Here is a 27814-nt window from a genome sequence, read left to right as displayed (position 1 = left end):
AAAAAAAAAAAAAAAAAAAAAAAAAACAAAACGTATTCGAATTATGGCAAACTATATGCACATTCCTCACGAAATCCGCCGGCCGACTATCAAACTCAACCGCCTGCGACGGAGAGCCCAGCCGACATCATTACCTTGAACTCATCGAAGCTAATCAGTCCGTCGCCGTTTCTATCGACGGCGCTGATCATCTGCCGGCAATCTGCCACCGAGCAATCGTCCCCCAAACTCCTCATAACCTTATGCAGTTCCTCCGCCGAGATCGATCCGTTTCCATCGATATCGTAAACCGAAAATGCCTCTCTCAGATTCTCCAACAACTCCTCGGGATCGATTTCTTTAGTGTTTAACTCCACAAATTCCTGCAGATTAATGAATCCATCGCCATCCGCGTCGAATACCTCGATCATCTTGGCGAGCTCTTCTTCCGTGGCCTTGTGCCCTAGGCTCCCCATAATCGAGCCTAATTCGGCAGAGGAGATCTTTCCGTCACCGTTTACATCGAATTTCTTGAAAACCTCCTCGAGTTCCGCGTTCCGAGAGTGTGAATCTCCGGATGAGGAGCGGGGTCCATGCGTCGAGGGCGAGGAGACGATGGAAGAAGTGACGGAGGTGAAGGGCTTCTTTTTCCAGCAGAAGAGACATTTGAATCTCATGGCTGGTTCCGCTGTCGGGTGCGAAAAAACAATCGACCACCCACAACCGAAACAGATTTTCAGAAGGAATTGAAAACGGGAGGATTGAGTATGAAGATGAAGCAGAAAGGGAACATGATCGCAATGGAAGATAAGACAATTTGGGAGAAACTTGAATCCGCGAATGAAATTGGGATTTCGAATTGGTTACAGAGTGATGATTTCCAAATATAGAACCACAAACAGAGAGAAGAGAAGTGCACAAATTCAGATTCACATTTATTTATTTATGTTTATTACATCATTTCGATGCTGTGTAGATTAGACGCTTAAGCTCGGCGGTTTGAAAATGAAATTAAAATTTGTGGTTCTAATAAAATGCCATATTATTAGGCTCTAATAAACACATGAATTTCATATAGTTGTGTTCAAATCGGCGTTGTATCAAAATAGGTAAAATTTACCAGAAACTAGCACAAACATTAACTGGGAGTATGTTTTGTGGTTGTCATAGAGTCATAGTTATTGTTTAACAAACAACAAACAAACATAAGGTTACGTAACACTATAATATGCCTTTTGGAAAGACGAGGAGGAGTTGGAGAGTTCAAATTCGATAATGGTTGGGCAAAGATTTGCCATCTAGCTCCTTGTTGAAGAACCTCGTTATGTAATCATCGTACGTGAATTGCCGATAAACTGCAGGTGTCTCCGGTGTGATTAGCTCCGGGAGTGGTCCGTATAAGTTGTCTCTAATTTCAGGGTTGTAGAACACTGCAATCGAAATCCGTGCTTCTGACTTCCCATTCGCCAGGACTCTATGCTCCACGCTCTTGTACACGTCATTTGATGCAATCTATAAAAAAAAAAAAAACAAAAAAAAGAATGAAAAATTTATTATAATTTTGTTTTAATACAACTACAATATGGATTCTGGTTGATTCAAGAACGACCTAATTGTTGTTGTCCAAAGAAACAGAACCGATCTCTAGAGAGGTTACCTGAAGCAAATCGCCAATGTTAATAACAAGAGCACCGGCGACAGGCTCCACATCCACCCACCCGCCGCCGTGCCGAATCTGCAAACCGCCGATGTGGTCCTGCAGAAGCACAGTCAAAACTCCAGGATCCGTGTGCGATTTAATCCCCACCGTCAGATCCGGCTGCGGGCAGTACGGATAGTAATGCCCCACCATCATCCGCCTTTCCCCGTACGTCGCCTCCTTAAGCCGCTCCGATTTCAGCCCTAATCCCTCAGACAGCAACTCCTCCAACACAAACCCTAACCTCTCCGTCTCCGACGCCCACTCCGCAACCGCCGCCCTACAGACCTCTGGAATATTCTCCGCCGCCGCTGCGGCCTTCGCCGGCCCTATCCCTATCTGAAGCGTGTCTCTCCAACTCGCCGCCTTCGCTTTGAACAGATCGATGTTCGACAAGTACGACACTCCGGTCCCAACGTTCCTCTGGTAGTACGGCGATTTCGCCTCCGATGGCAGTTCGTGAAAAGCCCTAATCGAATCGATTATATCATCGAGCACTTTCTGCGGAACTCCATGGTTGATTATTTGGAAGAATCCGAAGGTCGATGAGGCGTTTCGAATCTGGTCGACGATCGAGGGGCGGAGATCGGGGGAGTCGAGGCCGGCGAGGTCGATCGTTGGAATGACAACGGCTTCGCCGGAGGATTTAAGGGTTGGTTTGAGGTCGGAGAGAGTTTCGGGCGGGTGGATGAAGATGCGAGGGATTTGATTGAGGCCAGCATCGAGAAGGCCTTTGACGCCGGCTTTGGTTTCATCGAATTGCTTCAATTCGGCGGCGCGATCGAAATCGGTGGCCATTTTGACGATGTGGAGTTTGTTAATAGAAGTTCGACTATGGTTTCTGGTGGGGAAGGTGGGCTGAAATAGAGAGAGGGGTTTTGAGTTGCAGAGGCCGTGCATGGCAGAAAGAGAGAGAGAGGAAGAAGACGCAGAAATTAAAATATGGTAATTAAACAATTATATGTATATAGACGCACGCAATTTAAATTAGAGGAGAAATTGTGATTTTATTTGACTTTTGTTTTTTTTATTTTTCATTCATATTTCTAGTCAATTCTGCACTTTTTTAAAAACAAAATTATCTACAAAATATCACATATAATATTAACAATTAAAACGGTAAAAATATATTTATAATTTTTCAATAAGTATATGTATACTTCTATTAGTTTTTTATTTTTCCTTTTAAGAAAATATTTGAATTATTAATCTTACTTGATTTTTTAAAATATAGATAAAAAAGTAAATTAAAAAATATAATCTAATTTTTAGAAATCAAAAACTACAAAATCTAAATAACCATTTTTAATTTTATTTAAGGAGCGTGTAAATTTAAAAAATATTTAATAGACCATTAAACTTTCATTTTAAAATTTTATACTAATCTAATAAATTATAAAAAATGTAAATTAAGAAATCCATTACATATAAATACAAAACTAAATGATAGGATAATCAAACACAATTATGTAATTATTTATTAAATAAAAAGTAATGTATTAGTCATTTTTTAAATTTAAAAAAAAAAAAACTATAAAAATTATAATTTACCCGAAAAAATCTATTGAAAATTTTAAAATAATTTTGGACCACAAAAATAGGTTATAACGCATACGTAATACGTAACAAAAAATTATGGCCATTGGATAAAGATATTTTGGTGAGAAACAACTAGAGAATACCAAATTGGACTCTATACAAAACGAGGGGCACGCCCGTAATTTCATTCCTAACGTCCTCAAGTACTGCTGCATTTTAATTTTTTTAGACGTCATAATACTTGAAACCTTTTATCTTTTATTTAATTTTAATTAATACAGACTACTAATTATTTAACAAAAACAAAGTAAATTTTTTATATCACTTATTTTTCCTTACGATTATATGATTATATGAAGGGAGAAATAATTTTTAACTACCCCCATTTTATTTTAAAAAATAAAAATAAATTTCGTAATTGATTATTTAAGTTTTAAAAAATTACGTTAATGACATTATTGTCATTGTAAATTGGGGGAAAACAGTTTAAAACGTACAAGTTATAAATCAGAAAACACGAGGAAGTGACAAATTCGCAAGTCAAAACAAGGGGCAAGACCGTAATTTCAAGAAAGACACTCAACCTGTTATTGTAGGCCACGTCATCACCTTAAATTGACAGGGTGGAAATCTTATTTTGTTTAAAAAACGAAAATACACCTATATACATATGTATAATGTAAAAGATAATTTTAATTGAAGTGATATAATTTTTTTTTTATATATATAATTTAAAAATTGTCATTTAAACAAAAATTTTATAAACCGATGCAATTAATATTCAAAGTCCAATAAAAGATTTGGGCCATATATTTTCACCCGCTCAAATATTATAGGAAGTATCATTAATTTTTTCATGCTCGTTCCAAGTTCGAAGTACCGTTTGTACAAATAAGAACCCCCTTTGTTATATGATTTCTTCTTCATATAGATAGATAAAGGATCTATGGAGCAACTACTTAGAAGTACATTTTGTGCAATAACCCTTCCTATCCGATAGAAAAGGTTCCCATGATCCTAAACCAATCTTACCTGGAATCGCAAATCTCCCGTGTGACTCACTTATTCGCTGGGTTAGAATCAGTGTCGCACAATAGCTATCCTCCTGCCATAAGAGAGCAACTGTGGCACCATACATGCTCTTGACTTGTGGTATCATGGCTCAATCCCGTTTGATTAATATTTAACCTAATTCATTCCAAATCCTAGAGGGTTTTAATATAAATAATTATCTTCGACTCTTCCTTATTTCTAAAACCCTTATTACGCACATAATTCTTTTAGCTATCTTAAGCGTCAAAATTGGTATGCCAAGCATCATAGCGATATGCAATTTTTTCTCTTTTAGTAGATCCCGTTCTTTCTCTCAACAAATTTACGGTTAATGCTACAAAAGTAACATATTTAAATATCAATAAAATATTGATAGATATTTTTGAAATAATAAAAAAGATATGGGTGTATATTAGTGTTGGATATTTTTGTTATATTTGGTTTATTTTTTCAAGATTAACGATTCTATAAATTAATAAAAAATTGCATACACTAAGATTATAATACTTTTCATTTGTCATATTAATATAAATGTCTGTTAACCTCAATTTTATGAAAAATATGGACTATAGGTATTAATTTTCTTAAAATTATAAAAGGAAATATATTTTAAGTAATAAATACCAAACAGCCATTCCACTATTTATAAATAAATTTAAAGTTCAAATTATTAATATGATGGTGATATCTACTTTATTTTTAATTTTCACGATAGGACGGGAATCTTGATTGGTTACGTGTAGGGCCGAGATGTGAAGGCGTATGAGAGCAGGGATGGATCGGTCCACTGAGAATAAAAAGTACGGAGTGCATCTTTCTTCTGCCAGCGAAACTGGCGAAAACAGCAGTCATTTAGTAGGTGGGACTGCGATCTTCTTTTGTCCAATCTTATGGCCGATGCCGCTTCGGCTTAATTATCTCTCACCCATTTTTCAACCAAGCCTCTTTAATTTCTTTCCTTCGTTTCTTCATTCATTCATTAATTAATTTCTTCTCCTTTCTCTCTAGAAATTCTCTGAACCTCTCTCTGCATTCTATGCTTCATGGGCTCTGAAGGATCCAGGGTGGTTGGTGAGTTCTTCAAAACCCCTTTTCTCTTCTCTCTGCTCCTTTCCTTTCTGGGTTTTCTGTTTTTGTTTCAATCTTCGCTTAATTCCGTGATTGATCGTTGTTTCCGAAGCTGTTGTGTTTATTGGGACTTTTGGAATTGTGGGTTTTCTTGTTTGGAGTTTGGGTTTTGATGGAATTGTTGTTTAGTGATCGTTTAGTGATGGGGTTGATTCCTTAGATTCGAATTCTTATTGGCCGTGTGTTTGATTGGATTATTTGGTGGTCTTTCAAATAACAATGAAGCTTCTCTAACCTATTTGACCAAGATATTTAAATTTATTGTTGTTATGAGTCATGGATGATCGAATTAGTTCATATAACGAAAGGGATGAATGCAATTTTAAACTTGGAACCGTGGATCCGCGGCTGATGAATTTTGAGAAGGAACCTAAGTTCTAATTGACTAATGACCCTTTTCCAATCTCCTGACGAACTTCAAAAATATCACAACCTCTTCAGGTTATTATGGCTGTGGCATGCCAGTCTTTGAAAAGTTGTATGGCATGTCAATCTTTAGAAGTAGGGCGAATGTTCTTTGCTTATCTCTCAGAAATAACTTTTGCGAAATTGTTAAGTATTAAATTAAGATATTTTTCATTTTTATGTTTGTTTGAACTACTTACTGCTCTAAGAATGTTTTGTCTGCTTGGATTACTGCATTGTGATATTGATTTCAGTCATTTAGAGTTGTAAAATATTTAGTTTTCTTACAAGTTCATGTACCTTGTTATCGCAACCTGTTTGAAATCAAGATTGCACAGTTGATATGTATCACTCTGCATTCTGGATGCACAACAACCTATTTCAACGATCAAGTTGCCTTCGAATCTACATCAATCTTGCTAAAAAATGGTGTCAGGCCCTATAAAGCTTCATCCTATTTATCGATATTGGCATCCACTCCAAATTAGCAAGTTGATTGAATTTTGGAAGGAAAATATAAGTAAGATTAAGAGAAAAAAAGATGGATAATGAAAGCCTAGTGAACTTAGATTCAGTTTGTGCAACTGCCCACACAATACCCACGAAGGAACATCTAGCCAACTTATGTAGCTGGAACTCGTCTACAATTTGCTAGCCAGGATTGTTGCTCAGAGTGCAAGGGTACTGGTCTTAATTTCAACCCTTGGAAGAAAACCAGAAGCTAGAGTGTTGATGGTAACTGTAAACAGTAACCCCGTTTCAGACATCTCTTGATGACTAGTGGTTAGATGGCTCAGTGGCAGTTCGATAATATTCACCTTTATGTAGAAGTTCCAACAACTAAGGATATTATTCATTATGTTTCCGATTCACATCTATTTTATTCAGACCCTCGACTCTCGTCTCTTGTCTTCAATTAGTTGTTGGCAACAACAATTGCCATTTACTGGTTGAAAATCAAAATAATTGGCAGCAAATTTAGTTCCTCATCGTTTGTTCCATTGTCCGCTACTTTTTGTGGTTTGTGTGACATAGTCCTCAATGATATTTCTTTTTATCATTTCTTTGCCTAAATCAACCTTGTAAACTGAGTGGTCCAACCTGCCTTGATCCTGAACCTCTAGTGCTTCATCATGTAGCCTCTATGAATTGATAATATGATCGAACTGTGGGTTCAACTTTTAACCAGTGCTTGGAGTGGCTCGTTTTCTTATTCCTTATTTTCTTTCCACTTTTGTGGTGTGGTTCCGGTTTAGTCAGAAAATCTAATCCTATTGAATCGAACTTCCTACACCTTTAGAGACAGCTACTATGTGTTGCAACTTTGAAGTATGATAGTTTTAGCTTGCTAGTTGTTGTCTTCGCTTGACTGATCCATATGTCTGTTTGTTTGCAGTTCCTAGGAATTTTAGATTATTGGAAGAGCTCGAGAGAGGTGAAAAAGGGATTGGTGATGGAACTGTGAGCTATGGCATGGATGATCCAGATGACTTATTAATGCAGTCTTGGACTGGGACCATTATAGGTCCACCTAATGTAAGTTTCAACTTTTCTGCTTTTGGTTTGCCATCTTTTTCTTGTTTGCCTGAAATTTTGGAGTACTCAATTCAAGTTTGATGTCGATGTCTTCGAGTTCTCAGAAAAAGTGGATTTTATTTGCTCCTAAGTTGCACTTTTTATGAAGATCTTGCCATATTTTAAAAAAAATGTATGGAAAGAAGATGGCTGCAGTTTCCCTTAAGCTATTTGTTTCACTTAAAGAAAATTGATGGCCTGATGTGTTGTGTGTTTTTAGACTGTTCATGAAGGGAGAATCTACCAATTGAAGCTATTTTGTGGAAAGGATTATCCAGATAATCCACCGGCTGTTAGATTCCAAAGTAGGATAAACATGTCCTGTGTCAATCCAGAAACTGGAATGGTATGAACCATTTCTCTAGCCATTTGTAGCCATTTCGTAATTTGAAATAATGGATGCTTGCTAATATTATCAGGTTGAAAGGAACCTTCTCCCCATGCTTGCTAAATGGCAAAGGGAATATACAATGGAGGATATATTGACTCAACTGAAGAAAGAAATGATGTCATCTCATAATCGGAAGCTTGTTCAGCCTCTTGAAGGTGAAGGTTCTTGCTTTACTTTCCAATTAAAATTGTTCATAGAATTGCTTAAGAGACGAGACATCTATAACAAGGAATTTTCTTTTCTAAGTCACTTTTCCAAAGGATCTACCATCATTCCTGGCTATATTTTGTACGGTCCTCTACTTGCTCACTGCTAAAATTTGCCTTCTTCAGTCATTTAACAGTTAGAATTAACATGTATTAGCCTCTTAATTCTATTTAGTTTGTGTGTAGCTTAAGTTGTATTTCTTGGATTTCTTTGTTTAAAATCATTTTTCAAACTGATGATTTAAATCGACTTCTCGTGTTTTAAATCTCGTTTATTTTTCCACTTATAAATTTTTAAAATACCACCCCCATTCTTAAATTGTTTTTACCATTTTAAGACCTTAATTTGTGACGGTAACAGCCCAACCCCACCACTAGCGGATATTGTGTCCTCTTTGGGCTTTTCCTTTCGGGCTTCCTCTCAAGATTTTTAAATCACGTCGTCTTGGGAGAGGTATCCACATTCTTATAAACAATGCTTCGCTCTCCTCCCCAACCGATGTGGGATCTCACAATCCACCCCCCTTCGAGGCCCAGCGTCCTTGCTGGCACTCGTTCCCTTCTTCAATTGATGTGCGACCTCCCAATCCAATCCTCTTTTGGGCCCAGTGTCCTTGCTGGCACACCGCCTCGTGTCCACCCCTTTTGGGGCTTAGCCTCCTCGCTGGCACATCGCCCGGTGTTTGCTTTTGATACCATTTGTAACAGTCCAAGCCCACTGCTAGCAGATATTGTCCTATTTGAGCTTTCCTTCCCTTAAGGGCGCTTCCTTTCAAAGTTTTTAAAATGTGCTTGCTAGGTAGAGGTTTTCACACCCTTACAAAAAAAAATGTTTCATTCTCTTCCCTAACCGAGGTGGGATCTCACTTTGTGTACTTTTCTTACAGCTAGCATGGGTATGAAGCGTGCGTGACATTCTGTGGTTAAGTTAGGTTAAGTTAGTATATCATCTATCAGGTTTGTGATGATTTAATGACATTTTCAGGGAATGAAGAGGGAAGGACGGAGCAAAAGGGTCTGGTCCTGAAATGTTGCATTCTTTGATTCAGGTCAGAATTTGATGCAACATAATTGCATGACATGATTAAGTTATGATCATGGAGATCAACATAACTGGTGACTGATCCCATATATCATCTCCAATTCTCTTTCCACAGCGCATATAATTTTTAAACCTAACCCGTTGTCATGATAGACTGCATTTACATGATGCTTTCATTATGCATTGCATCATATCTTCAAATTGAACTAGGACAACCCTTCTCGAATATGAACATATGGACCCAGAACAAAGCATGTTTCCTTTATTAAGTGTTTGATTAAATTATAGGTATAGTCCTTAGGATTGTGTCTATTTAGCAGCCACAGTTTAAACGAGTTTCTAAGAGGTCTGTACGTTGAGCTCGGTTAGCCCCCCAGAGTTTAATACCAGTTAGTTGACTGACAGAATTGATTATAGTAGTCTATTAACAGATTCGGTGTCTAAAATCTTGAAAATCCTATTAGAAACGTAGACATATTCTGCAAGTAAATCGTATGTTGATAACGGTAACTGCAGATTTTGGCAAAGAGTGAGGCGTACAAGGAGCATCAGAGTGCAGTATGGGAAGGGCTTGTTGTAGTTTCAGGTACCTCCGTTTATAGCTGTTAACATAGCAATATGAATTTGGTAAGCTCTGAAAGAGAGAGCTTGGTTTCTAAAGTAAATGATGTGTTATCCTATATATGAATCTGGAAGATTGATGGATTTTCTGATATGATCTGGTCTGTGTAAATGAGTTATGTATCAAAGTTTGAAGTTAGAAAAAAATCAGTATGGTTATGGGATTCACATATAAATACGGAATTCCTCTATTAATTTGTGACACAAACTAAACATAGTAAATTTTAAGATTTTATTAATGGTTGAATGTCTCCTGAGATATTGTTTGAAGCCTTGTAGACTCTTTTACACTATAATTAAAAAATATATATTATTTTTTTTTCATTTAAAAGGTTTTTTTCATAAAAGAATGTAAAATATATATATAAGCAAGGGATATAATAGTCTTGTTAGAAGAAAGGGGGAGACGTGGCGTGAAATCCACGCTCCATTGGTTCCATTTTCCGTTCTTCCCTAGTTTAATTGTACACGCAATCCCCTTATTACCCCTAATCCCTAAAGAACACTTTTCTGGGTTCCCATTATTTTGGAATTGAGAGTTAATTAGAGAGTATAATGGAGCACACCCCCCCTCCCCACGGCTTAGATCCAACCTCCAAATCAATTTGATTCAATAATAAATACATCCCCCTCTACATCTTTCTATGCCCTTTTCAGTCCAAAATCCATAGCAATAATAAATAATAATCACATGCACACCAACCAGGTGTACTCCATTCTCTCAATTATTACTATGATAATTAAAGTAAATTAAGAATTATTTGGTAAAAATTTAACTCATCGAGCTTAATTACATGATATTTTAATTTTAAGAATCCATTTTTGGTCTCTAAGATTTGAAAAATGATTCTTAATGCTTCGTTACCTTAATTAACAATAAAATAAAACATTGTTTGAATACAGTTTTTTATTTTTGGGTAAAAAATAGTTTGAAATGGAATTTGTTAGAGATGAAATGTGAACCAAACATAAACTTTACCAACCATAATCATCCTTTTATTATATTTGAAAGCATCTTTCTATTTTGCTTTACACGTACTCTAACTTTAAAAGTTCAAAATAATTATAAAATATGTAAGCACTTTTACTATTTTGTCCCTACGTGCTCCATAATTTCTTATAAAATAATTTCAGTTTATACCTACTTGGATAATTATTTAACTTTTAATTTTTAAAATTGTACTGAAAAAAGGCAAAAGGCAAAAGGCAAAGATTAAATAATTATGCAAGGAAAATTTCCTTATTAGTTATAGGCGGTAAACAAAGTAAGCAGATAAATAATAATAAATACATGGAAAGGAATATGTATTATCACGTGTTATTGTTTCATATTATAAAAGGATTTTAATTTTTTCTTAATTGTTAAGACATCAAATTGAAAAGATTTCTAAATTTAAAAGGATTTTGGTAATTGGGTTTGTTATTTAGATACCTAATACTTTTGTCACATCATAATACATATGTATTTACATAATTAAAGCTCATGCACTCTCCATTTCTTCTCCACAAACACAAAAATAATGCCTCAAATATTTGCTTTTTTCCGGAGGACTAAAGTGGAAAAGATATGAGCATACTTCAATAAACTCTCTCTCTATATATATATGTGGCCATTCACAATATGACACGTGGAATATTAAACAAAATGACACCACACAATTCACGAATTAAAAAAAAAAAAATCCAAAAAGATCTTTATATACTGCTAACTATTGATTCCTTTTTCTTCCCCACGAAAACGAAAGGTCCTCCCCATCCTCTCTCTTTAAACGCACCGTTTCGTTCCCAAACCAAAGTTTACAGAGAAGGGCCTTCTTCTTCTTCTTCTTCTTCTCCGATGGCTGAACTCTCGAATCTCTCCTCGAGCCCCAGTGAAGAAAGTAATTCGAAAACCACCCCCAGAAATTCTAGAAATTGCATTTCTGTCCTCTTTCTTTTTTCTTCTGAGTTAACCTTTTTAACGTCACCCATGGTTGTACGCAGGCGAGAACTTGCTGCAGAAACACGTGGCGTTCTTCGATAGGAACCATGACGGCGTCGTTTATCCATGGGAAACCTTCAAAGGCTTCCGAGCGATCGGGGCGGGTTTGTTTCTGTCCTCCGTCAGTGCTGTTTTTATTAACATCGGACTCAGCTCCAAAACCCGACCCGTAATTTTCTCTCCTATTATTCTCTTTTTTCTTTAATAACCAACTATATTTCATATTTCATGCTCACTTTTCTTCCTCCTTGCTTTTAATTTTAATTTTAATTTCATTTTATTCATTTATTTAAATAGCTTTAATTATTCACTACTTTAGCTTTAGAAAATGATGTTTATATTTATATTTTTATTTTACCTTGTTATAGAAATTATATTTGAAAATGAAAATGGTCCATTAATTTCTTTTAAATAATATTTTAATATATAAAAAGATCAATTCTTTTCTTACACGAGAACACCATTCTCGTAAAAATAAATAGAGATTAGAGACAGAGAAGGTTTCATCGTCCCTGCTCCTTCACGTGAAAAGTATAGTATTCATATAAATTTTGATGCATTACTTTGCAGGGGAAATGCCCCAACTTTTTATTCCCAATTGTGATAAAGAACATTCATCTCGCCAAACATGGAAGCGATTCTGGTGTATATGATTACGAGGGAAGGTATAATATAATGGCATCTGTCTAGGACTCGAGCTTGGTTGTTTAGATGCTTGATTTAGCCTTTAAATTCTTGATTTTAAATGATAGGTTCGTTGCATTAAAGTTTGAAGAAATTTTTAAAAAGCATGCACTAACGTATCCGGATGCCTTAACTGAAAAAGAGCTTAAAGCGATGCTGAGAGCAAATAGAGAGCCGAAGGACTATAAGGGATGGTTGGTTTTCTTTGTAATTCATTCCCAAACTCTGACATTTATATGTTTATTTTGTATAATTAGTGGTTTGGTTTGGTTTGGTTTGGTATTGTTAGGCTGGGTGCATGGGCAGAGTGGACAGCTCTATACATCCTTTGCAAAGATGAGAATGGATTGCTTACAAAGCAAACGGTGAAGGGTGTTTACGATGGAAGCTTATTCCAACATATGGAGAAAGACAGAGCATCAAAGAAGAAGAAATGATAACAAATCTTATGCTAAAAGTTGTTGTTGGATTTAATTTGGTGTGAAATTGTGAACCACAGTAATAAACCTGCTTTGTGAGTTGTGTTTTTTTCCAAACCTTAATTTAGAAATCCATATTTTTCAACATTATTGTGAGAAATATTCGAAATATTCATATTTCATATTCCATCATTTTGATGCGTACAAAAAAAGGTTTCTCCCTTAGCTTTCTGTGAAGTACCATTGTTAGCTTTGTTCGCATTTTAGGACAGGTTCAAAAAATAATAAATAGATTAATTAATTTGAGACTGTCAATTTGGTAAAAAATTTTAATTATATTTATTTATTCAAATAATAATAAGAAAAATATCTGTAGTAAATCGGACTTTGTAGAATATTAAGATATCTCCAACAATAATACACACATCTATAGTTAATCATTAATTAAATTATTCACATCAAATCTCAAGGCTCAACATAACCCACTCAGAGTTACGTACATAAAATAATAATAAAAATAATAAATAAATAAATAAATAAAAGAATGGTCACATCAGAAGCAGTTGATAAAACACACACATTCAATTGCTTATTTGAAAAAACATTCACTTTCGAAATGCTTTAAACTTTTTTGAACACTCTTTTCAAAGGGTAATAAATACAAATAATTTTTTAATCTTCTTTTCATTCTCAACCTCATACCAATTTTGGTTTAATTCTTCACTAAATAACAAATTTAATCATCCAATCAAATATTTAGCTAATTAACGTGTAATGTAATAAAATCATTTTTGGTAATTTAATAATAAATTATTTTGACGTTCTAAAGCCTTTTTTTTTTTTTTTAACACTTGTGAATGAAGCTCCACATTGCTTTCCCAGGTCTTTTTTGACCATTCTTTTTAAAGTAACTTTGAAGCTAATTCTCCCGACATAATGATTTTAAATGAGAAATATTTTTGGTCCAATCCTTCCAAAAAGTGTGTTTTCTTCGTATTCAACAATTTCACTAAACTATTCATTTCAAACGTCGATCTAAGATTTGTGATGATAATTCGAATGATCCAACGACAATTGAAACATAAATAATATTAAGGTGATTGTCATGGTTATAGAAATTAAAATGTTTGAAACTTTGTGGTAACTTTTTGGAGTAATGGGTTCCCTTTCTTAGGTTTATTTTTATAACTTTTTCTTTTATATTTCCATTTGATTGTCTATGCATTTAATGGCTACCACAAGAAATGGAAATAATGAATTTTGAAACATTGTTTCTAAGTTTTAAATATTTTCTTTTCACTAATTCGACCAACCAATAAAATTTTATTTTATTTCTACAATTATTTCAACCTTTGTTACTAATATACCAAGATTACTTATTTTGGAGGCAATTTCGTTGGACTCGGTCAAACTAAGGTTTAAGGAGGATAATCGAAGATCTTGACTTAGTCAAACCAGATTGGTCAAAGTAAATTTAAGATTTAATTTTTTTCAATTCAATTAGTGATTTTATATTAATGTCTAGAGTCCAGGTGGTAGTGAGAGGACTTTTAGGATATGCATACTTAAAAGAAAATGGGCATCTATTAAGAAAAATACTCCTTCCTTATTTTCTTATTCATCGTTGGAACGAGTCCATCTATGTGCAAAATTGAGTTTCTGGTCCGGTGGATGGTGGATGTGATCTATAGTTAAAGGACAATACATACCAAAGCGTTTGAAGAAGGAACTCACATAAGAGTATAAATCAACCCATCTTTATAACTCATTCAAATTAGTGAAGCGGTTGGATGCATAACGGAAATGCTCGTTTGTGAGGCCTTAATTGGGATGCAAAGAGAAGTCAGTGCGCACAAGTGTGGTACCACAGCTACTCTGTAAGTAAAGGTCGGTCTCGAGTAAAAGATAATTAAGGTGTATGAGTTAGACTTTATTATAAAATGGAAATGAAACTTAAATTGGAGCATTCCAATTACCTAATATAAAAGGCCCATTCAAAGCCTTCACCCACACACCAACCCTCTTCCCTTCTTCATCGCATTGTGCCTCTCCACAAAAATGCCTTCATTTCTCCTCCTCTTTCTCTTCACTTCCGCCCTGTCGCCGCCGTCCTCGGCGACAACCACCGCCGAGTCCTTCGTCTACGGCGGCTGTTCCCAAACCAAATACACTTCCGGTTCAACCTATGAGTCAAATCTCAACTCCATCCTCACCTCTCTTATAAATTCTGCCTCCTTCACATTATACACTAACTCCACCGTCGCCGGCGCCGGCGACGGGGACACTGTGTACGGACTGTTCCAGTGCCGGGGCGACCTCCAAAACGCGGCCTGTGCCAAGTGCGTGGCCCACGCTGTCGCCCAGTTGGGGTCGATCTGTCTGGACGCGTGTGGTGGCTCGTTGCAGTTGGAGGGGTGTTTTGTGAAGTACGACAATGTTAGCTTTTTGGGAGTGGAGGACAAGACAGTGGTGGTGAAGAAGTGTGGGGCAGTGATGGGGTATGATTCTGGTGGGTGGGCTAGAAGGGATGCGGTGTTAGCGTATTTAGCGGCGGCGGACGGCAGCGGTGGTGGATATCAGCCGTTTAGAGTGGGTGGGTCCGGGGATGTTCAAGGGGTGGCGCAATGCGTTGGGGATTTGGATGCTGGAGAGTGCCAGGACTGTGTGGTGACGGCAGTGGGACGGCTGAAGGCGGAGTGTGCGGCGGCGGGGTGGGGGGATGTGTTCTTGGGGAAGTGCTATGCGAGGTTTTCTCATGGCGGTGTCCGCCCCCACGGCGGCGGCGGCGGAAATGGTTAGTTAGTTTATTCTTACACTTTTTAAGTGCATATAAAAAGGTGTGAATTGTTGGATTATTGAGTGAATGAGATGATTGCCATTCTTTTTGCTTTCACGTCTTTCCATGCATTAAATTTATATATAATCCAATAAATAAATGAATATATTTGAAATTTGAAAGACGGTAGAAATCCGGACGTGGAGATAGAGAAGACTTTGGCGGTAATAATAGGGCTCATTGCTGGGATTGCGTTCATTGTTGTGTTCCTCGCTTTCCTAAGCCATTATTGCGAGAAACGAAAAGGTAAATTAATCCAATCCAATCCAATTAATCCATTATAAATTAGTTTGACCTTGTTCTTGATTTGGTTGGGTATTTGAATCTGGACCAGGTGGCAAATGATGTGGATGATTCAACGATCAGATGTCTGTCTCTGTTCTTTTAAATTCTTGTGGGTCTTTAAAAGAAACCCAGAGAGAGTGATATAAAAAGAAGTGATGTATGTGCATGGCATAAAAGGATTGTTCATGAACAAAGGAGAGAATGATTATTTATTCGACATGTCGGACCCACCTCACCACTTAATCTTCAAAAGGGGATTCATATATATGTATTGAGAATATTTCTTTTTCTATTTTTTTTTTCCCCTTTATGAAAAGAAAAGGAATATATGCTCCTTGGTGGGTTGTTGTTCTATCCTTTTCTAAATTAAACATTTATTTCATTAATCAAACCGTTTAGTTCTATCTTTGTAATCTTTATTTGTCGGTTAAGGAGAGGAGAAGAGATGTCGGAACGCATTTTTCTATATTTATTTAGAATCTTAAAATTTGAAGTGATTTAGTTGAAGATATTATAATTATAAACCAATTATCGAGGACCTTAAACTTAGGCTAAAATGAATGGGTTATGAGTATTGGGATCCGCCACGGCCCATGACCTCGATCTTAATGTTTTTATATAATCCCAATGAGATCCAAATAGAAGTGATATATGGTTGGTGGGCCACTTTTATTTAATGATAAACCTACATTAGAAGACCATGCTTAACATTATTTTCTGTATTTCTATATATATGTGGTCAAGGGCTACATAAATGGCTGAATCATACGCTCAAAAGATTAGGGTTTGGTGTATTCTTGTTGTCCAATAAATTAATAAGAGGGTTTGAAATCATCATTAACTTGGATGATTATAAACATTATTGAGATTAACAACGGTTTGAGATCTCAAATTAGTGTATTGCAGAATGATCCATGTATTGTTAATAAATTTTTATTTTGCACGTAGATGACTTGTCAAGTTTCAATAAATCTCAGGGGTGCAACTGATACGATATCATCACTAGTCCAATTAGGTCAAACCCGATAGCTGTGTGAGGCAATTGTCTATAAAGATTCTACGGAGTGTTTTTTATATGGATAGGAGTGAAAAGAATTTGAAAAGTAAGGAAGGAGAGAATAGAATATGGAAGAGTTGGGTTGTATGTCGCAACAAAGCTGCGTGTATTCCAATGCTTGAAAGGGAAAGGGAGAGGGAAAGGGAGAGGGAGTTTGTTCTTGCATAAACCCAAACCCTAAAGCCAAAAAAGTTTGGGGGTATCAATTCTTCCACCTTTGGCTATGGCTGCACCTACCAGCCTTTTTTATTATTATTAGGGTTTCGGCATTGGAATAATCCATGGAGCCCATTTGGGCTTTCTTAAGCTTGAAATGGGCTGTAAGATTGAGCCCAAATGTCATAGTGGTTTGAGTATTAGTCCAATACAAGGTTGCTTCGGAATGGCCCAACAATAAATAAATAAATAAATAAATAAATAAACAAAGTGATCTGAGCGTGCCATATTCACACTTGCCACGTGTCTCAGTAGTCTTCCCCTTCCTTAAGTCATCGAACCCTCCACCTTTCTTCAAACAGCTACCCAAATCGAACTCCTTCGCCTCCAAGAAAAGCTTTCATTTCACCACACTGATCGTCCAATTCTCTGTTCAGATCTATCATCAATGGCATTGGAATGGGTCGTTCTTGGCTATGCCGCTGCTGCTGAGGCAATCATGCTCCTCCTCCTCACCATCCCAGGCCTCGATGGTCTCCGGAAGGGCCTAATTGCTGTTACTCGCAATCTTCTCAAGCCATTCCTCTCCGTCGTTCCCTTTTGCCTCTTCTTGCTCATGGATATCTACTGGAAATACGAAACTCTCCCCAGTTGTGAATCCGACTCATGCACCCCTTCTGAGTTCCTTCGCCACCAGAAATCGATCATGAAGAGCCAACGCAATGCGCTCTTGATCGCTTCGGCGCTTGTGTTCTACTGGCTCTTGTACTCTGTCACCCATTTGCTTGTCAAGGTTGAGCAATTGAACCAGCGTATTGAGAGGTTGAAGAATCGGGATTGAGAATGATGATGGAGGGGGAATCGAATCATTGCGTCTGTTCGTTTTCTTTTCTTTTTTTCTTTTTGTTTTAATTTCGTTTCTAATGCTATATTATGGAAATTGTGCTCGTTTTATATTCCATTTTGATATACCTATTCTAAAACTTGAGACTGATACGCGACTCTTGAATGTAATTTTTATAGTTGGTTCGAGGGATGGGGATTAAGATTTTCTGTTTTACATCCTCTGGTCTGAGGCATTATTTGGGACTCTGTTGTTCTGTTTGCTTATTTATTTACTGGAATTCTTAGTAAATCATTAGTTATTTGGGGTTGGGATGTTGGGATGTTGGGTGTTCCTTTTTCTACTTATTCTATGATTTGATTGTTTTCAGTTGTTTTTAGTGTTTGCATTAGATCAGGGAAAACCCAAAGGATGAACTATGTTCAATGTTGTTCTTCTTGCTCATTGGATGTTGAATTGATTTGGTTTGCTTGATGTGATGCGATTGACTAGCTCAATAGGGGAACCAGTTGAGGATGATTCATTTGTTGGCGAGGTAAAAGAGGTAACTCTTGTCCAGGGGAAGCTGTATTAAGTTTCATGATGCCTCCAAGTATAATTGCATACCCCTTTAGAAAAGGGCAGCTCTGTTGTCCAGACTCCCAGGACTTGCATAGTATACCACCAAGCTTTGCCTGCCAACAATTGAAAGTCTAATTTGAATCATAATGAGTGATCCTTATTGTAACACTCCGAAAGTTTTGATCATCCTTATTGTAACTCTGGGAGGGGCACAATTTTTGTTTCAACTCTTACTCCGTAACAAAACTTTTAAGTTAAAAGCAAAAGTAAAACCATTTAACTTTTTCTGGAATCGAAGGAACCAAGCCCTTCACAATGATATGATATTGTCCACTATGAGCATAAACTCTCGTGGTTTTGTTTTTTATTTTTCCAGGTCTTTATACTATTGGAGATAGTGCTGTTCCTTACCTATAAACTTATAATCTTCTTCTTGATTAGCCAACAAAGAACTCCTCTTTTCCCTCCCATCCCAACCATCGAGGACCAAAGTGTCTCCCTACTTGAAAAGACTGTCTTCCTCTAAATGAACCTTGTTGATGTTCAGCCCATTTGTCTTGCGTGAGATCCCAACTTCAGTAGTAAAGTGGAGAAAATCAAAGAGTTACCCTTCGCCTCTCTTTTTGTTTGTTGCTTGGTTGGGGATAGACCTCTCTACTCTTTGTTTCATCATTTATTTGATTTATCCTCACTCAGGAACCACTCAGTAGCAGTTTTCTTGTCTCAGCTCAAGTTCTCTCGTGTTGATTGGGGTTCCATCGCCAATATGGAAATGTCAAGATTATTGACTTCCGTCCGAGATGAAATATGACTTTCAAACTCAATTCCACTAAGACGGATAGGATGAGAATGGATGTAGTTGATTTGGAGTTTTTTCCTTTTTGGTCTGACATTATCGAGATTGAATTGCTGCAATTCCAACTACCTGTCTTTGTGGAAATCTCAAGTCCTCTCTCTAAGCCGGATCTAATCTTTCCTAGCCTCTTTCTATTATCTCCGGCTTGTTTTCAGGTTGGGTTAAGGGCCTAGGCAAGAGTTTGTTGCACTTTGTGCAAAAGAGATGTTTGTCCTCTTAGTTTGTCATGTAAATCCCTTTTTCTTTGTTGGATATTTATGACCAAAAGACATTTGATTCTCTTTGGATAGCATTTTGGAAAGTCGGTAAGTAATTGGCTTAGAAACTTCTCAAAATAATACAAAGACATTAATAGCTAGAAATTGAAACCTATATCTTACTGTCTGTTCCTCCTTTGATGAACCCACACGATGGCTCGACATTGAAACCCTTTTGTTGTTACCTTAGTAGTGGGGAAAATGTGCTTTCAGTTTAAGTGTACCAAACGAAAAAGGTAACATCAACCAATTAAATGAGCAGATGTTTTTATAATAAAAAAGATTCTCCATCAAAATCAAATCAGAAGCTTATAGAATCAAAGATGATTAACAGCAAGAAAACCAACACCACACTCCATGTTCTTCAATCAATCTTTTCTCTTCAAGCATCAATACCTACTAACCAAATCTTTATCAATACACATAAACAGTCTCATATCATCCAAAATGCTATACTAAATAGAATTCTATGATATCTGTTGTTGATCATGAACAGATATTAATTGAAAGCTTTAGAACAGCTTTGTATAGGCAAAATATCATTTAAGACGTGGAACTATTAAAACTTTAATAGTCTCGAGGCTCTTGAAGGCTGTTCACATAAGAATAGACCATAAGAACCATTAGCTTACATCTTCTTCTTTAACTTACAAAGCCATCATTCTCTATGTTTTACATCATAAATGATTGTTGTTCTCAGCTTGCCACATTAGCACTGTTGCTCGTGATAGGACTCGAGAAATTTGCACCGTTGGATTCTGTCGCAGCACACTCGGGATGTTTCTTGCTAAGATTGTATGGAGAAGAGCTCATGACCCTATATGTACATCAAAATGCAGAATAATTTAGAGGGCCATAATTTGGATCTCTATATGTTCTTTGATGATGTTCTTTTTGTGACAAGATATCGTAAAACGACTTACCTTTCCTTGCGCTTTTCTAAGAACCGAGCTAAGGATGCTTTACGAGCCTGTGGAACAGCTGTAGAAGTAAACCAAAAATGAAATATAAGTTGCAACTCAAGAAAGTTCCTACGAATTATACCGTCAGAATGCTTGCTCCCAAATCATTGAACATCCTAAGTTATTGATACATTAATTTGACCTAATTCGTGAATCATCAGCTAAAACAGGCACCATCAATGAATGAAAGAAGAAAAAATGATGGCTCTTGTTGGCGTATGGCATACCAGAGGGCAGCATAGCAGTAGCAGCAGGTCCGACTGCATTGACTATTCTTGGAGGCTCTCCTTTGCTGATAGGAGTGGTGGGAAGTCCCTTGGTTTTAACTCCTCCCAACTCATCAGAACAACTTGAACCACTCCCAGACTGGACTCCTGTGTGAGAAGAAACAGACAAGGGGCTAGATAGAGCAGGGCAGGGCAAGATGCTCACGGGTTGGTTCTTGGGAGCACCATCACTTGCTGCGGCCATTTTTGCACCCATTCCATGAGCTTGAGCTTTTTGATGTGCAATGTTGGATATGGAAGCCCCAGCCCCAGCCAAGAACATTATAGCCTGAGCCTGCAAAAGGGATATCAATCTCAGAGCCCTTCCTTTACTCATGGTACTTCAAAAGAGAACTTATATGATAATTACCCTTTCAGGGGTAATGTCATCATAGACTTTGACGGTACCACCATAAAAAATAGTCAGTTGAGCTGGAGACCCACCAGTTGGTTTCATGCTATTCCTGTACAGAGGATTAAAAAACTGTTCAAATTACATTCAGTTCTTCCTACAAATGTTCATTAAAGCTTAAGAAAGAAGTTAAAAAGTACAAGTACAAGAGTGTTACCATGGTTCAGTGATCCCAGAAATGGATCCAAATGGTGGGAAAAATGAATTCAGAGCGCTTGAAACCGGGACTCCTCCAAGTGGTTGTTTGAGGATAGGACCAGCCATCTGAGCAGGAAGAGCAAAAGGGTTCTTCACGGATGGATTACCTAATGAAACAGATATACCTTGATTTGGAACGGAAAATAGTTTGGTTTCGTGAGGACGATGAATCGAATACAAATCAGATTGCATAGGATAAGCTGCCAGGGAAATTTGAGGGCCACCTTGCCTATCCAGATTGAACGTTTTCTAGATTGAAAAAGTGAAGGATACAACCGGAGAAAGAGATACAACCACATCAGCCCAAACAAAAGCAAGCCATACACCTCTAGTTTAGGAGCTACCGCAACTAAAAGCAAACGAGTGAAGGAAGAACATATCAAAAACAAAACCGAGGAACAGATATCAAACCTGGGCATCCGCTGCTCGACGCTGATCAGAAGCAGCCGCAACCGGATACGCAGTCTTGTCCTCAGCAGAAATCTTGAAAGGCATCGGATGAGGAACACCAGAGCTTTTAGAATACCCTAAAAATAAAACTCGTGAAGATCAGTGAAATTACCAGACTAGAACACAAGATTATCTTGACTAACAAGAACTACAAATGAAATTATGGAACTTCAAAACATCAAGGCCCCCAAATTTCTTTGCAGAAAAACAGAAAACATCAAGATTCAACCAGGCATAAACAGAGAATTCAAAAACAGAAAAAACAAAATCAATTAAACTACGACAAAGTTCGTAAAAGTTCATTAAGGTACACAAAATGGAATTGGAAAAATAACCAAAACCTTGGGCTCCATCGCTGTCAATTTCCTCTTTCACCTTAGCCAACGGCTCCTCCTTGGAGCTGAGACCTAAAAAATCCCTCTCCATTTCAGACCAAAGTTGACACCAGAAGAAACCTCAAATCCGACCAACTCTGAAACAAAGAGAAGGGCAAAGACGCTTAAGAGAAAATTCAACTGCACCAAAAACGAAAGCAAGCAAGAGAGAAAGAGAGAGGGCGTATTATTGGATCCTGGCCGTCATTGGAATTTAAGCATGCTTTTGAATTAATCGGAAGCGTTTACCGGAAGAGATCCAGTGAGGACGACCGGTTTAGCCGGTAACTTAAAACGTGCGAATTGTAAAGACCCCTCTTCACCCATCACTACGGCGGTGGAACCACTTGCATTTATTGTCATTCTCTCAGAGGCTGCCACCTGGCTTTCCGCACGTGGCTAACTTATTAATGAATCCGATGTATTTGCCCACCTAACGATTTATTGCCCTCAACTCGTCGATCTTTTTGTTTTTATATATTACTTACACCTTTTATTTTTACTTTGGCTAAATTAGAAAGAATATATATTCCCAAGATTTACCCTTTATTTTAAAAAATTCTTATTCTTTCCGACTATTCTTGGATGAGTCGAAAAATGGTTGGAATGTTGAAGGTTCTTCCAACTTAATCTAAATCTAAATAGTTGAATGTTGAGTTAAAGATGAGTATGTGTTTGTGTTGTGCTGAGCATATTTTGGTTTATGCACCTTAACGGAGGAACTTTGATATTCATATTATTCCTCCTCAACATTAGTATCATGACTATATACAGGGTGAATGTCCTCGAGGTTGATCTATTCAAGGGTGTCTTCCACTTTAAGGTAGAAAAGTTGTTTTTAACTTGTGTGTTGGTTGGCTGGTGATTCAAAATGTGTTTCTTCGTATAAACCTCTTTAAATCTCACTTTACTTATTTATTTATTTTTGGGCCAGTTAATGCTTACTTTAAACCACTGTCCATGTAACAAAAAAGCAAGTAGCATGACCATGTTGCAGTAAATATGCCAAACAACAGTAAGATTATAATTATGGTCCAAATCTTAAGATGGATCATTACAAAAAGGAATATATTTTTTTAATTTCTAATTATACTAATTTTTAAGCATATTTTGTGAAATATATTATAAAAAGTATGGTATATATTAATAGTGTTGATGAATGAGGTATTTGTTTTATAGTAAAAAGGATATATATAGTTATTTGGTTAAAAAGTAAAAAGAATAATATATTTGGGCACATGGATGATGATAGGTAGAGATCTTTTGTAATCACATTCACTTAAATCAACTTTGGAGCAAATGGCTTTATTAGAACAAATACCATATTTTAAAATTTACTATCAATATATTCTTTTATATACATATAAATTGACTAATAAATATTTACCATTTCATTAATAACGTTAATGACGTGGACTTAATAGAAGCCTGAGCAAATGTTTGGGAGTTGCGAGTAAAATCTATTAAATTTTATCATAAATTTGTATATTTTGTTTTCGAGCTTTCAGGTGATAAGGACGTGCAAACACTTTAGAAAGGGAAATGCCCCCATCATAAAAGGAGACAGGATGAACTTTAAATCTTGTCGTCTTTGGTTTTGTTGGGTATTTTTAAATAAAACAAAGAGAGGGGGGTGGAATTGGGCCTCCGTCTTCTTGGGCCTCCGTCTTCTTGGGCCTTGGTTTGAACCCGATAAATTTATTTATCATGTTCGCATCTTCATAATATATGTGATTGTAGGGTTATTGAACCATATGCGAACATATTAAATCCATTAATTAAAATATATGGATGACATGGATGAACATGGGTTAGCATATGATGGAAACAAATAATGAGTGGCGCATGGATTCCAAGTATGGGTGGTTTATCATTTATTATATTCTATTACTTTTTTTATCTATTTATTTAGCTACTCTCTTTTATAATAAATTAAACACCAGAGTTGAGAAAAAGAAAAAGAAAAAGAAAAACTAATATTATTAAGAAAAGTAGCCACCATCAAAAGACAAACACACCCCGTACAATTATATTTGACATAGCCCACATTATAGCCCACATTAAGACATATAGACCACCTGAGTAGTTTAATTATTTAATGATGATGGAGTATTAATAGGTGCCAATTTACTTATTTTTTTTACAATTTTTAGTTGAGATCACGTCAATTAAAAAGGATTAGGAAGAGGGTGTGGAAAATTATGGAACTGGCCACTATTTGTAACAGACTAAAGCGAATAATATTTGGTAAGTAGGGTTTGATCCGATTTTTACATTGTTTTATTTATTTATCAATTTATTATCATTATTAAATAGCACCGTGCATGCATTCCTTCCTTTCCGACGTCAGCACCAACTTTTGTTTTGACCTTTACTTTCAACTTCAAAATTGTTTAAATAAATGCGTAAATCAAAATAACCAATCTCTTAACTGTTAAGAAGAAGAAAAAAAAGGAAAAAAAAATTGAAGGAGACGACCGTTGGGATCCAGCTGGCAGTTTCAGTCCATGTCAGCCACTCTGGTCGCATCCAACTTTGGCTACTTTTCTGTACAGTTTCCAATCTCAACACAAAAGACAAATCACAGCACACTCACCACTCAACAAAATAAGAAAAATAAAATTATTTATCATTTTTTCTTTATAGCCACACATCTCCAATATAATCCTCTATGGTAACCATCAAGGATTACACTGAACCCTCATCAAATCTCCACCCTTGGATCTCTGACATATCTCTGTACCACTCTCTCAACACACCACAGATATTCCCCCTTTTTTATTCTCCCTCTTCAAAAATTTGCTCCTTTTTTTTTTTTGTTCTTTGTTCTTCGGGATTCTTCTCCTTTTGGGGTCCGACTGAGATTTTGAATTTGTGCGGGTTCTGGGGTTTTTGCTACACAGCATTTTTTTTTTTAATCTTTGAGGGTTTCAAGTCAAGAATTTCTGTTTTCCTTTCTTCTATGGCTATGATTTTGCTCTTTTTCCTTCTCGCCGTTTCTGCCGTTTCTGCTGATCAAGGTGACCCCTTCTTCCTTCTTATCTAATCCTGTTCTTGCCATTCTATCAATCTTATGCTTTTCCCTCCTTTTTTACGCTTTTCTTTTGGGGTTTCTTGTTAGATTTTGCTGTAATTTGTGTTATTTCACTCTGTCTTTTGTGGGCTTCCCTTCATTTTACTGCCAAGCTTTTGAACATCTTTTGGAATTAGTTTCATGGTTAAAAATGTAGCATCTGGTGTGTAATGGGTATTAAAAGAACTTGATGGGAGGGCGCTTTCCTTACTCAGATTAGCTAAGAACATTAAAATATGGGGAAGATGAAACAAGCAGAGCAATTAGTGCAGTTTATCATCATCCTGTTTTGTATGTTTGAAATTATATTGTTTTCTTTATATAATTGCAGATGCGTTCATTGGTGTAAACCTTGGTATGGATCTTTCTGATATGCCCAACCCCACTCAGGTAGTTGCACTTCTCAAAGCTCAAAATATTAGACATCTCAGGCTATATGATGCCGACCGGGCTATGCTTCTTGCTCTTGCCAACACAGGCATCCAAGTCATTGTTTCTGTACCCAATGACCAACTTCTTGGAATTGGTCAATCCAATGCGACTGCAGCCAACTGGGTTGCTCGGAATGTCATTGCCCATGTTCCTGCCACCAACATCACAGGCATAGCCATTGGCTCTGATGTTCTTACCACTCTTCCAAATGCTGCCCCAATCCTTGTCTCGGCTCTCAAATTCATTCACTCTGCTCTCCTTGCATCCAATCTGGATCGCCAAATCAAAGTTTCTACCCCACATTCTTCTTCCATTATTCTTGACTCCTTCCCTCCATCACAGGCCTTCTTTAACCGTTCATGGGACCCTGTCATGGTTCCATTGCTTCAATTTTTGCAGTCCACTGGCTCTTATCTCATGCTTAATGTTTATCCCTATTATGATTACATGCAATCAAATGGTGTGATTCCTCTAGACTATGCACTTTTCCGGCCCCTCCCTCCAACCAAGGAGGCTGTTGACGCCAATACCCTATTGCACTATACTAATGTCTTTGATGCGGTTGTTGATGCTGCCTATTTCGCAATGTTAGATTTAAACTTCACGAACATACGAGTCGTTGTTACAGAGTCAGGCTGGCCATCCAAGGGCGATGCATCGGAGCCAGATGCAACTTTGGATAATGCTAACACTTACAATAGCAACTTAATTAGACACGTTCTTAACAACACCGGAACGCCCAAGCATCCGGGTGTTCCTGTTAGTACCTACATATATGAGCTCTACAATGAGGATTTAAGACCCGGTTCAGTCTCGGAAAAGAATTGGGGTCTCTTCAATTCTAATGGAATGCCAGTTTATACCTTGCACTTGACTGGTGCTGGTGCTGTTTTGGCAAATGATACCACAAACCAAACGTTCTGTGTTGCACGAGACGGTGCTGATCGTAGGCTGCTGCAAGCAGCACTGGATTGGGCGTGTGGACCAGGGAAAGTCGATTGTTCCCCGCTGTTGCAGGGGCAGTCATGTTATCAACCAGATAATGTTATAGCCCATTCAACCTACGCTTTCAATGCTTATTACCAGAAAATGGCCAAGTCTCCAGGGACCTGTGATTTTAAAGGAGTGGCTATCATCACCACCACAAACCCAAGTATGAAATCTTGAATGATTGCTAATGATTTGATATGGTTGCTAATGTTCGGTTTGATGTTTCTTGTTGCAGGTCATGGTACGTGTCTATTTCCGGGAAGGTAACCGCGAACGACTCTTAAATATCTATATACCGAATTATGTCTGTGACTACTCTTCCTGACTGTTGTGTCCTCGTATTTTTGTCCAATGCAGTAGTGGAAGTAATGGCACTTTAGTAAATAGCACATCTCTGGCTCCATCCTCAAATTCTTCTGATTCAGCTGGTGGCTGCCTTCCAAAGCATCTCTATGGTACCATCCCTTACACCAGTTCAACCATCTTTTGTGTTTTATTAATGACTTTGGTGTTCTTATGATGCTGCTTGCTTCTACTGCATTTGTGTATTTGTATTCATGCATGATCTCCATCACAGTTTGGGATTGTCAAACTGCTGCTTCCCTTCGGCTTCCATGCTATTGTAGCATATTTAACCAGTTTTGTATTGCCAAGGGTCGACAGGTGGGGATCGGTCGGTTAATGTGGCTATATATTAGTTCGAGTTCGATGAGTGTTCATAATTTGGATTTTGTAGAGAGAAAAATCTAATGATTATTTGTGACTTATTGTGTAACTACCATCGATATGCCCCGAAGAAATTGAACTAGAAAATTTAAAAGTTTGAAGATGATCTAAGTTTCTCAATCACATACTTGAACATGGGTATTATTGGTCTTAAATGCACTAGAAATTCAATCCAAACCAACACACTGCATTGAAACTTGACCTGCACAAACCAACACACTAGAAAAGAGGAACTGAATAAAAAGATGCAGACAACGAAATGCAAAGACGAAACAACCTTTCTTCTTATTCCTTTGCTTTCATAAGGCTTTTTTTTTTTTTTTTTTTTTTTTTTTTTTTTTTTTTTTTTTTTTTTTT

General features: G+C 36.9%; 9 protein-coding genes across 12 annotated transcripts in view; 5 read left to right on the top strand and 4 right to left on the bottom strand.

Moving 5' to 3' along the window:
* Window positions 1-18: 18 nt before the first annotated feature.
* LOC111484331 (probable calcium-binding protein CML25) lies at window positions 19-938 on the bottom strand. Its single transcript, XM_023130890.1, has one exon. It carries the CDS (start codon window positions 654-656, stop codon window positions 96-98), a length of 561 nt encoding a protein of 186 aa, XP_022986658.1. The 5' UTR covers window positions 657-938; the 3' UTR covers window positions 19-95.
* Window positions 939-1060: 122 nt separating this feature from the next.
* LOC111484321 (1-aminocyclopropane-1-carboxylate oxidase homolog 3-like) lies at window positions 1061-2629 on the bottom strand. The gene is made up of 2 exons (XM_023130879.1): window positions 1637-2629; window positions 1061-1491 (listed from the first exon to the last, which is right to left on the bottom strand). Exons 1-2 carry the CDS (start codon window positions 2576-2578, stop codon window positions 1243-1245), a joined length of 1191 nt encoding a protein of 396 aa, XP_022986647.1. The 5' UTR covers window positions 2579-2629; the 3' UTR covers window positions 1061-1242.
* A 2476-nt stretch (window positions 2630-5105) lies between these two features.
* Window positions 5106-9804, top strand: LOC111487383 (ubiquitin-conjugating enzyme E2 variant 1B-like). Its single transcript, XM_023134770.1, has 7 exons — window positions 5106-5129; window positions 5279-5341; window positions 7200-7339; window positions 7599-7724; window positions 7798-7924; window positions 8961-9024; window positions 9534-9804. The coding sequence occupies exons 2-6, from the start codon at window positions 5314-5316 to the stop codon at window positions 9017-9019; spliced, it is 480 nt and encodes a 159-aa protein (XP_022990538.1). The 5' UTR covers window positions 5106-5129; window positions 5279-5313; the 3' UTR covers window positions 9020-9024; window positions 9534-9804.
* A 1559-nt stretch (window positions 9805-11363) lies between these two features.
* On the top strand, window positions 11364-12869 carry LOC111488843 (probable peroxygenase 4). Its single transcript, XM_023136792.1, has 5 exons — window positions 11364-11518; window positions 11622-11788; window positions 12190-12284; window positions 12372-12497; window positions 12593-12869. The coding sequence occupies exons 1-5, from the start codon at window positions 11476-11478 to the stop codon at window positions 12738-12740; spliced, it is 579 nt and encodes a 192-aa protein (XP_022992560.1). The 5' UTR covers window positions 11364-11475; the 3' UTR covers window positions 12741-12869.
* A 1842-nt stretch (window positions 12870-14711) lies between these two features.
* Window positions 14712-16234, top strand: LOC111489072 (cysteine-rich repeat secretory protein 12-like). 2 transcript variants are annotated; one of them, XM_023137110.1, is made up of 3 exons: window positions 14715-15516; window positions 15682-15804; window positions 15893-16234. In XM_023137110.1, exons 1-3 carry the CDS (start codon window positions 14781-14783, stop codon window positions 15901-15903), a joined length of 870 nt encoding a protein of 289 aa, XP_022992878.1. In that variant the 5' UTR covers window positions 14715-14780; the 3' UTR covers window positions 15904-16234. The 2 variants fall into 2 exon arrangements, with proteins under 2 accessions (XP_022992869.1, XP_022992878.1); XM_023137101.1 differs by lacking the exon at window positions 15893-16234 and having other exon boundaries at window positions 14712-15516; window positions 15682-15886.
* Window positions 16235-17383: 1149 nt separating this feature from the next.
* LOC111496138 lies at window positions 17384-18191 on the top strand. Its single transcript, XM_023146491.1, has one exon. It carries the CDS (start codon window positions 17505-17507, stop codon window positions 17895-17897), a length of 393 nt encoding a protein of 130 aa, XP_023002259.1. The 5' UTR covers window positions 17384-17504; the 3' UTR covers window positions 17898-18191.
* A 1878-nt stretch (window positions 18192-20069) lies between these two features.
* LOC111495671 (protein TIFY 6B-like) lies at window positions 20070-22582 on the bottom strand. 3 transcript variants are annotated; one of them, XM_023145927.1, is made up of 8 exons: window positions 22486-22582; window positions 22204-22334; window positions 21824-21939; window positions 21372-21661; window positions 21173-21266; window positions 20764-21097; window positions 20498-20555; window positions 20070-20391 (listed from the first exon to the last, which is right to left on the bottom strand). In XM_023145927.1, exons 2-8 carry the CDS (start codon window positions 22286-22288, stop codon window positions 20271-20273), a joined length of 1098 nt encoding a protein of 365 aa, XP_023001695.1. In that variant the 5' UTR covers window positions 22289-22334; window positions 22486-22582; the 3' UTR covers window positions 20070-20270. The 3 variants fall into 3 exon arrangements, with proteins under 3 accessions (XP_023001695.1, XP_023001625.1, XP_023001772.1); XM_023145857.1 differs by lacking the exon at window positions 22486-22582 and having other exon boundaries at window positions 22204-22444; XM_023146004.1 differs by lacking the exon at window positions 22486-22582 and having other exon boundaries at window positions 21372-21478; window positions 22204-22444.
* A 2369-nt stretch (window positions 22583-24951) lies between these two features.
* Window positions 24952-27495, top strand: LOC111495591 (glucan endo-1,3-beta-glucosidase 3-like). Its single transcript, XM_023145732.1, has 4 exons — window positions 24952-25256; window positions 25641-26894; window positions 26967-26994; window positions 27089-27495. The coding sequence occupies exons 1-4, from the start codon at window positions 25199-25201 to the stop codon at window positions 27249-27251; spliced, it is 1503 nt and encodes a 500-aa protein (XP_023001500.1). The 5' UTR covers window positions 24952-25198; the 3' UTR covers window positions 27252-27495.
* A 128-nt stretch (window positions 27496-27623) lies between these two features.
* LOC111495886 (cell number regulator 2-like) overlaps window positions 27624-27814 on the bottom strand; it is a 1640-nt gene continuing 1449 nt past the window's right edge. Inside the window, exon 5 of the mRNA XM_023146083.1 lies at window positions 27624-27789. The gene's annotated coding sequence lies outside the window, so the exon portion shown is untranslated. The remainder of the gene's footprint in view (window positions 27790-27814) is intronic.

The sequence above is a fragment of the Cucurbita maxima genome, unplaced genomic scaffold (assembly GCF_002738345.1).
Source record: "Cucurbita maxima cultivar Rimu unplaced genomic scaffold, Cmax_1.0 Cma_Scf00001, whole genome shotgun sequence".
In the NCBI taxonomy this organism is placed as follows: Eukaryota; Viridiplantae; Streptophyta; class Magnoliopsida; order Cucurbitales; family Cucurbitaceae; genus Cucurbita; species Cucurbita maxima.
This window is presented reverse-complemented; position numbering and strand designations above follow the sequence as displayed.

Excerpts from the sequence above, each read along its gene's own strand:
- LOC111484331 (XM_023130890.1), bottom strand. The coding sequence starts at position 656 with ATGAGATTCAAATGTCTCTTCTGCTGGAAAAAGAAGCCCTTCACCTCC.
- LOC111484321 (XM_023130879.1), bottom strand. The coding sequence starts at position 2,578 with ATGCACGGCCTCTGCAACTCAAAACCCCTCTCTCTATTTCAGCCCACC. Across the intron at positions 1,492-1,636 it reads ACATTGGCGATTTGCTTCAG|ATTGCATCAAATGACGTGTA; the intron begins GTAACCTCTCTA and ends TTTTTTTTATAG.
- LOC111487383 (XM_023134770.1), top strand. The coding sequence starts at position 5,314 with ATGGGCTCTGAAGGATCCAGGGTGGTTG. Across the intron at positions 7,725-7,797 it reads TCAATCCAGAAACTGGAATG|GTTGAAAGGAACCTTCTCCC; the intron begins GTATGAACCATT and ends TAATATTATCAG. Across the intron at positions 7,925-8,960 it reads GCTTGTTCAGCCTCTTGAAG|GGAATGAAGAGGGAAGGACG; the intron begins GTGAAGGTTCTT and ends TGACATTTTCAG.
- LOC111488843 (XM_023136792.1), top strand. The coding sequence starts at position 11,476 with ATGGCTGAACTCTCGAATCTCTCCTCGAGCCCCAGTGAAGAAA. Across the intron at positions 11,519-11,621 it reads CTCGAGCCCCAGTGAAGAAA|GCGAGAACTTGCTGCAGAAA; the intron begins GTAATTCGAAAA and ends GGTTGTACGCAG. Across the intron at positions 12,285-12,371 it reads GTATATGATTACGAGGGAAG|GTTCGTTGCATTAAAGTTTG; the intron begins GTATAATATAAT and ends TTTAAATGATAG.
- LOC111489072 (XM_023137101.1), top strand. The coding sequence starts at position 14,781 with ATGCCTTCATTTCTCCTCCTCTTTCTCTTCACTTCCGCCCTGTCGCCG. Across the intron at positions 15,517-15,681 it reads CGGCGGCGGCGGCGGAAATG|ACGGTAGAAATCCGGACGTG; the intron begins GTTAGTTAGTTT and ends GAAATTTGAAAG.
- LOC111496138 (XM_023146491.1), top strand. The coding sequence starts at position 17,505 with ATGGCATTGGAATGGGTCGTTCTTGGCTATGCCGCTGCTGCTGAGGCA.
- LOC111495671 (XM_023145927.1), bottom strand. The coding sequence starts at position 22,288 with ATGGAGAGGGATTTTTTAGGTCTCAGCTCCAAGGAGGAGCCGTTGGCT. Across the intron at positions 21,662-21,823 it reads GTCGAGCAGCGGATGCCCAG|AAAACGTTCAATCTGGATAG; the intron begins GTTTGATATCTG and ends TTTTCAATCTAG. Across the intron at positions 21,267-21,371 it reads TCTGGGATCACTGAACCATG|GAATAGCATGAAACCAACTG; the intron begins GTAACACTCTTG and ends TCCTCTGTACAG.
- LOC111495591 (XM_023145732.1), top strand. The coding sequence starts at position 25,199 with ATGGCTATGATTTTGCTCTTTTTCCTTCTCGCCGTTTCTGCCGTTTCT. Across the intron at positions 25,257-25,640 it reads TGCCGTTTCTGCTGATCAAG|ATGCGTTCATTGGTGTAAAC; the intron begins GTGACCCCTTCT and ends ATATAATTGCAG. Across the intron at positions 26,995-27,088 it reads ACGTGTCTATTTCCGGGAAG|TAGTGGAAGTAATGGCACTT; the intron begins GTAACCGCGAAC and ends TGTCCAATGCAG.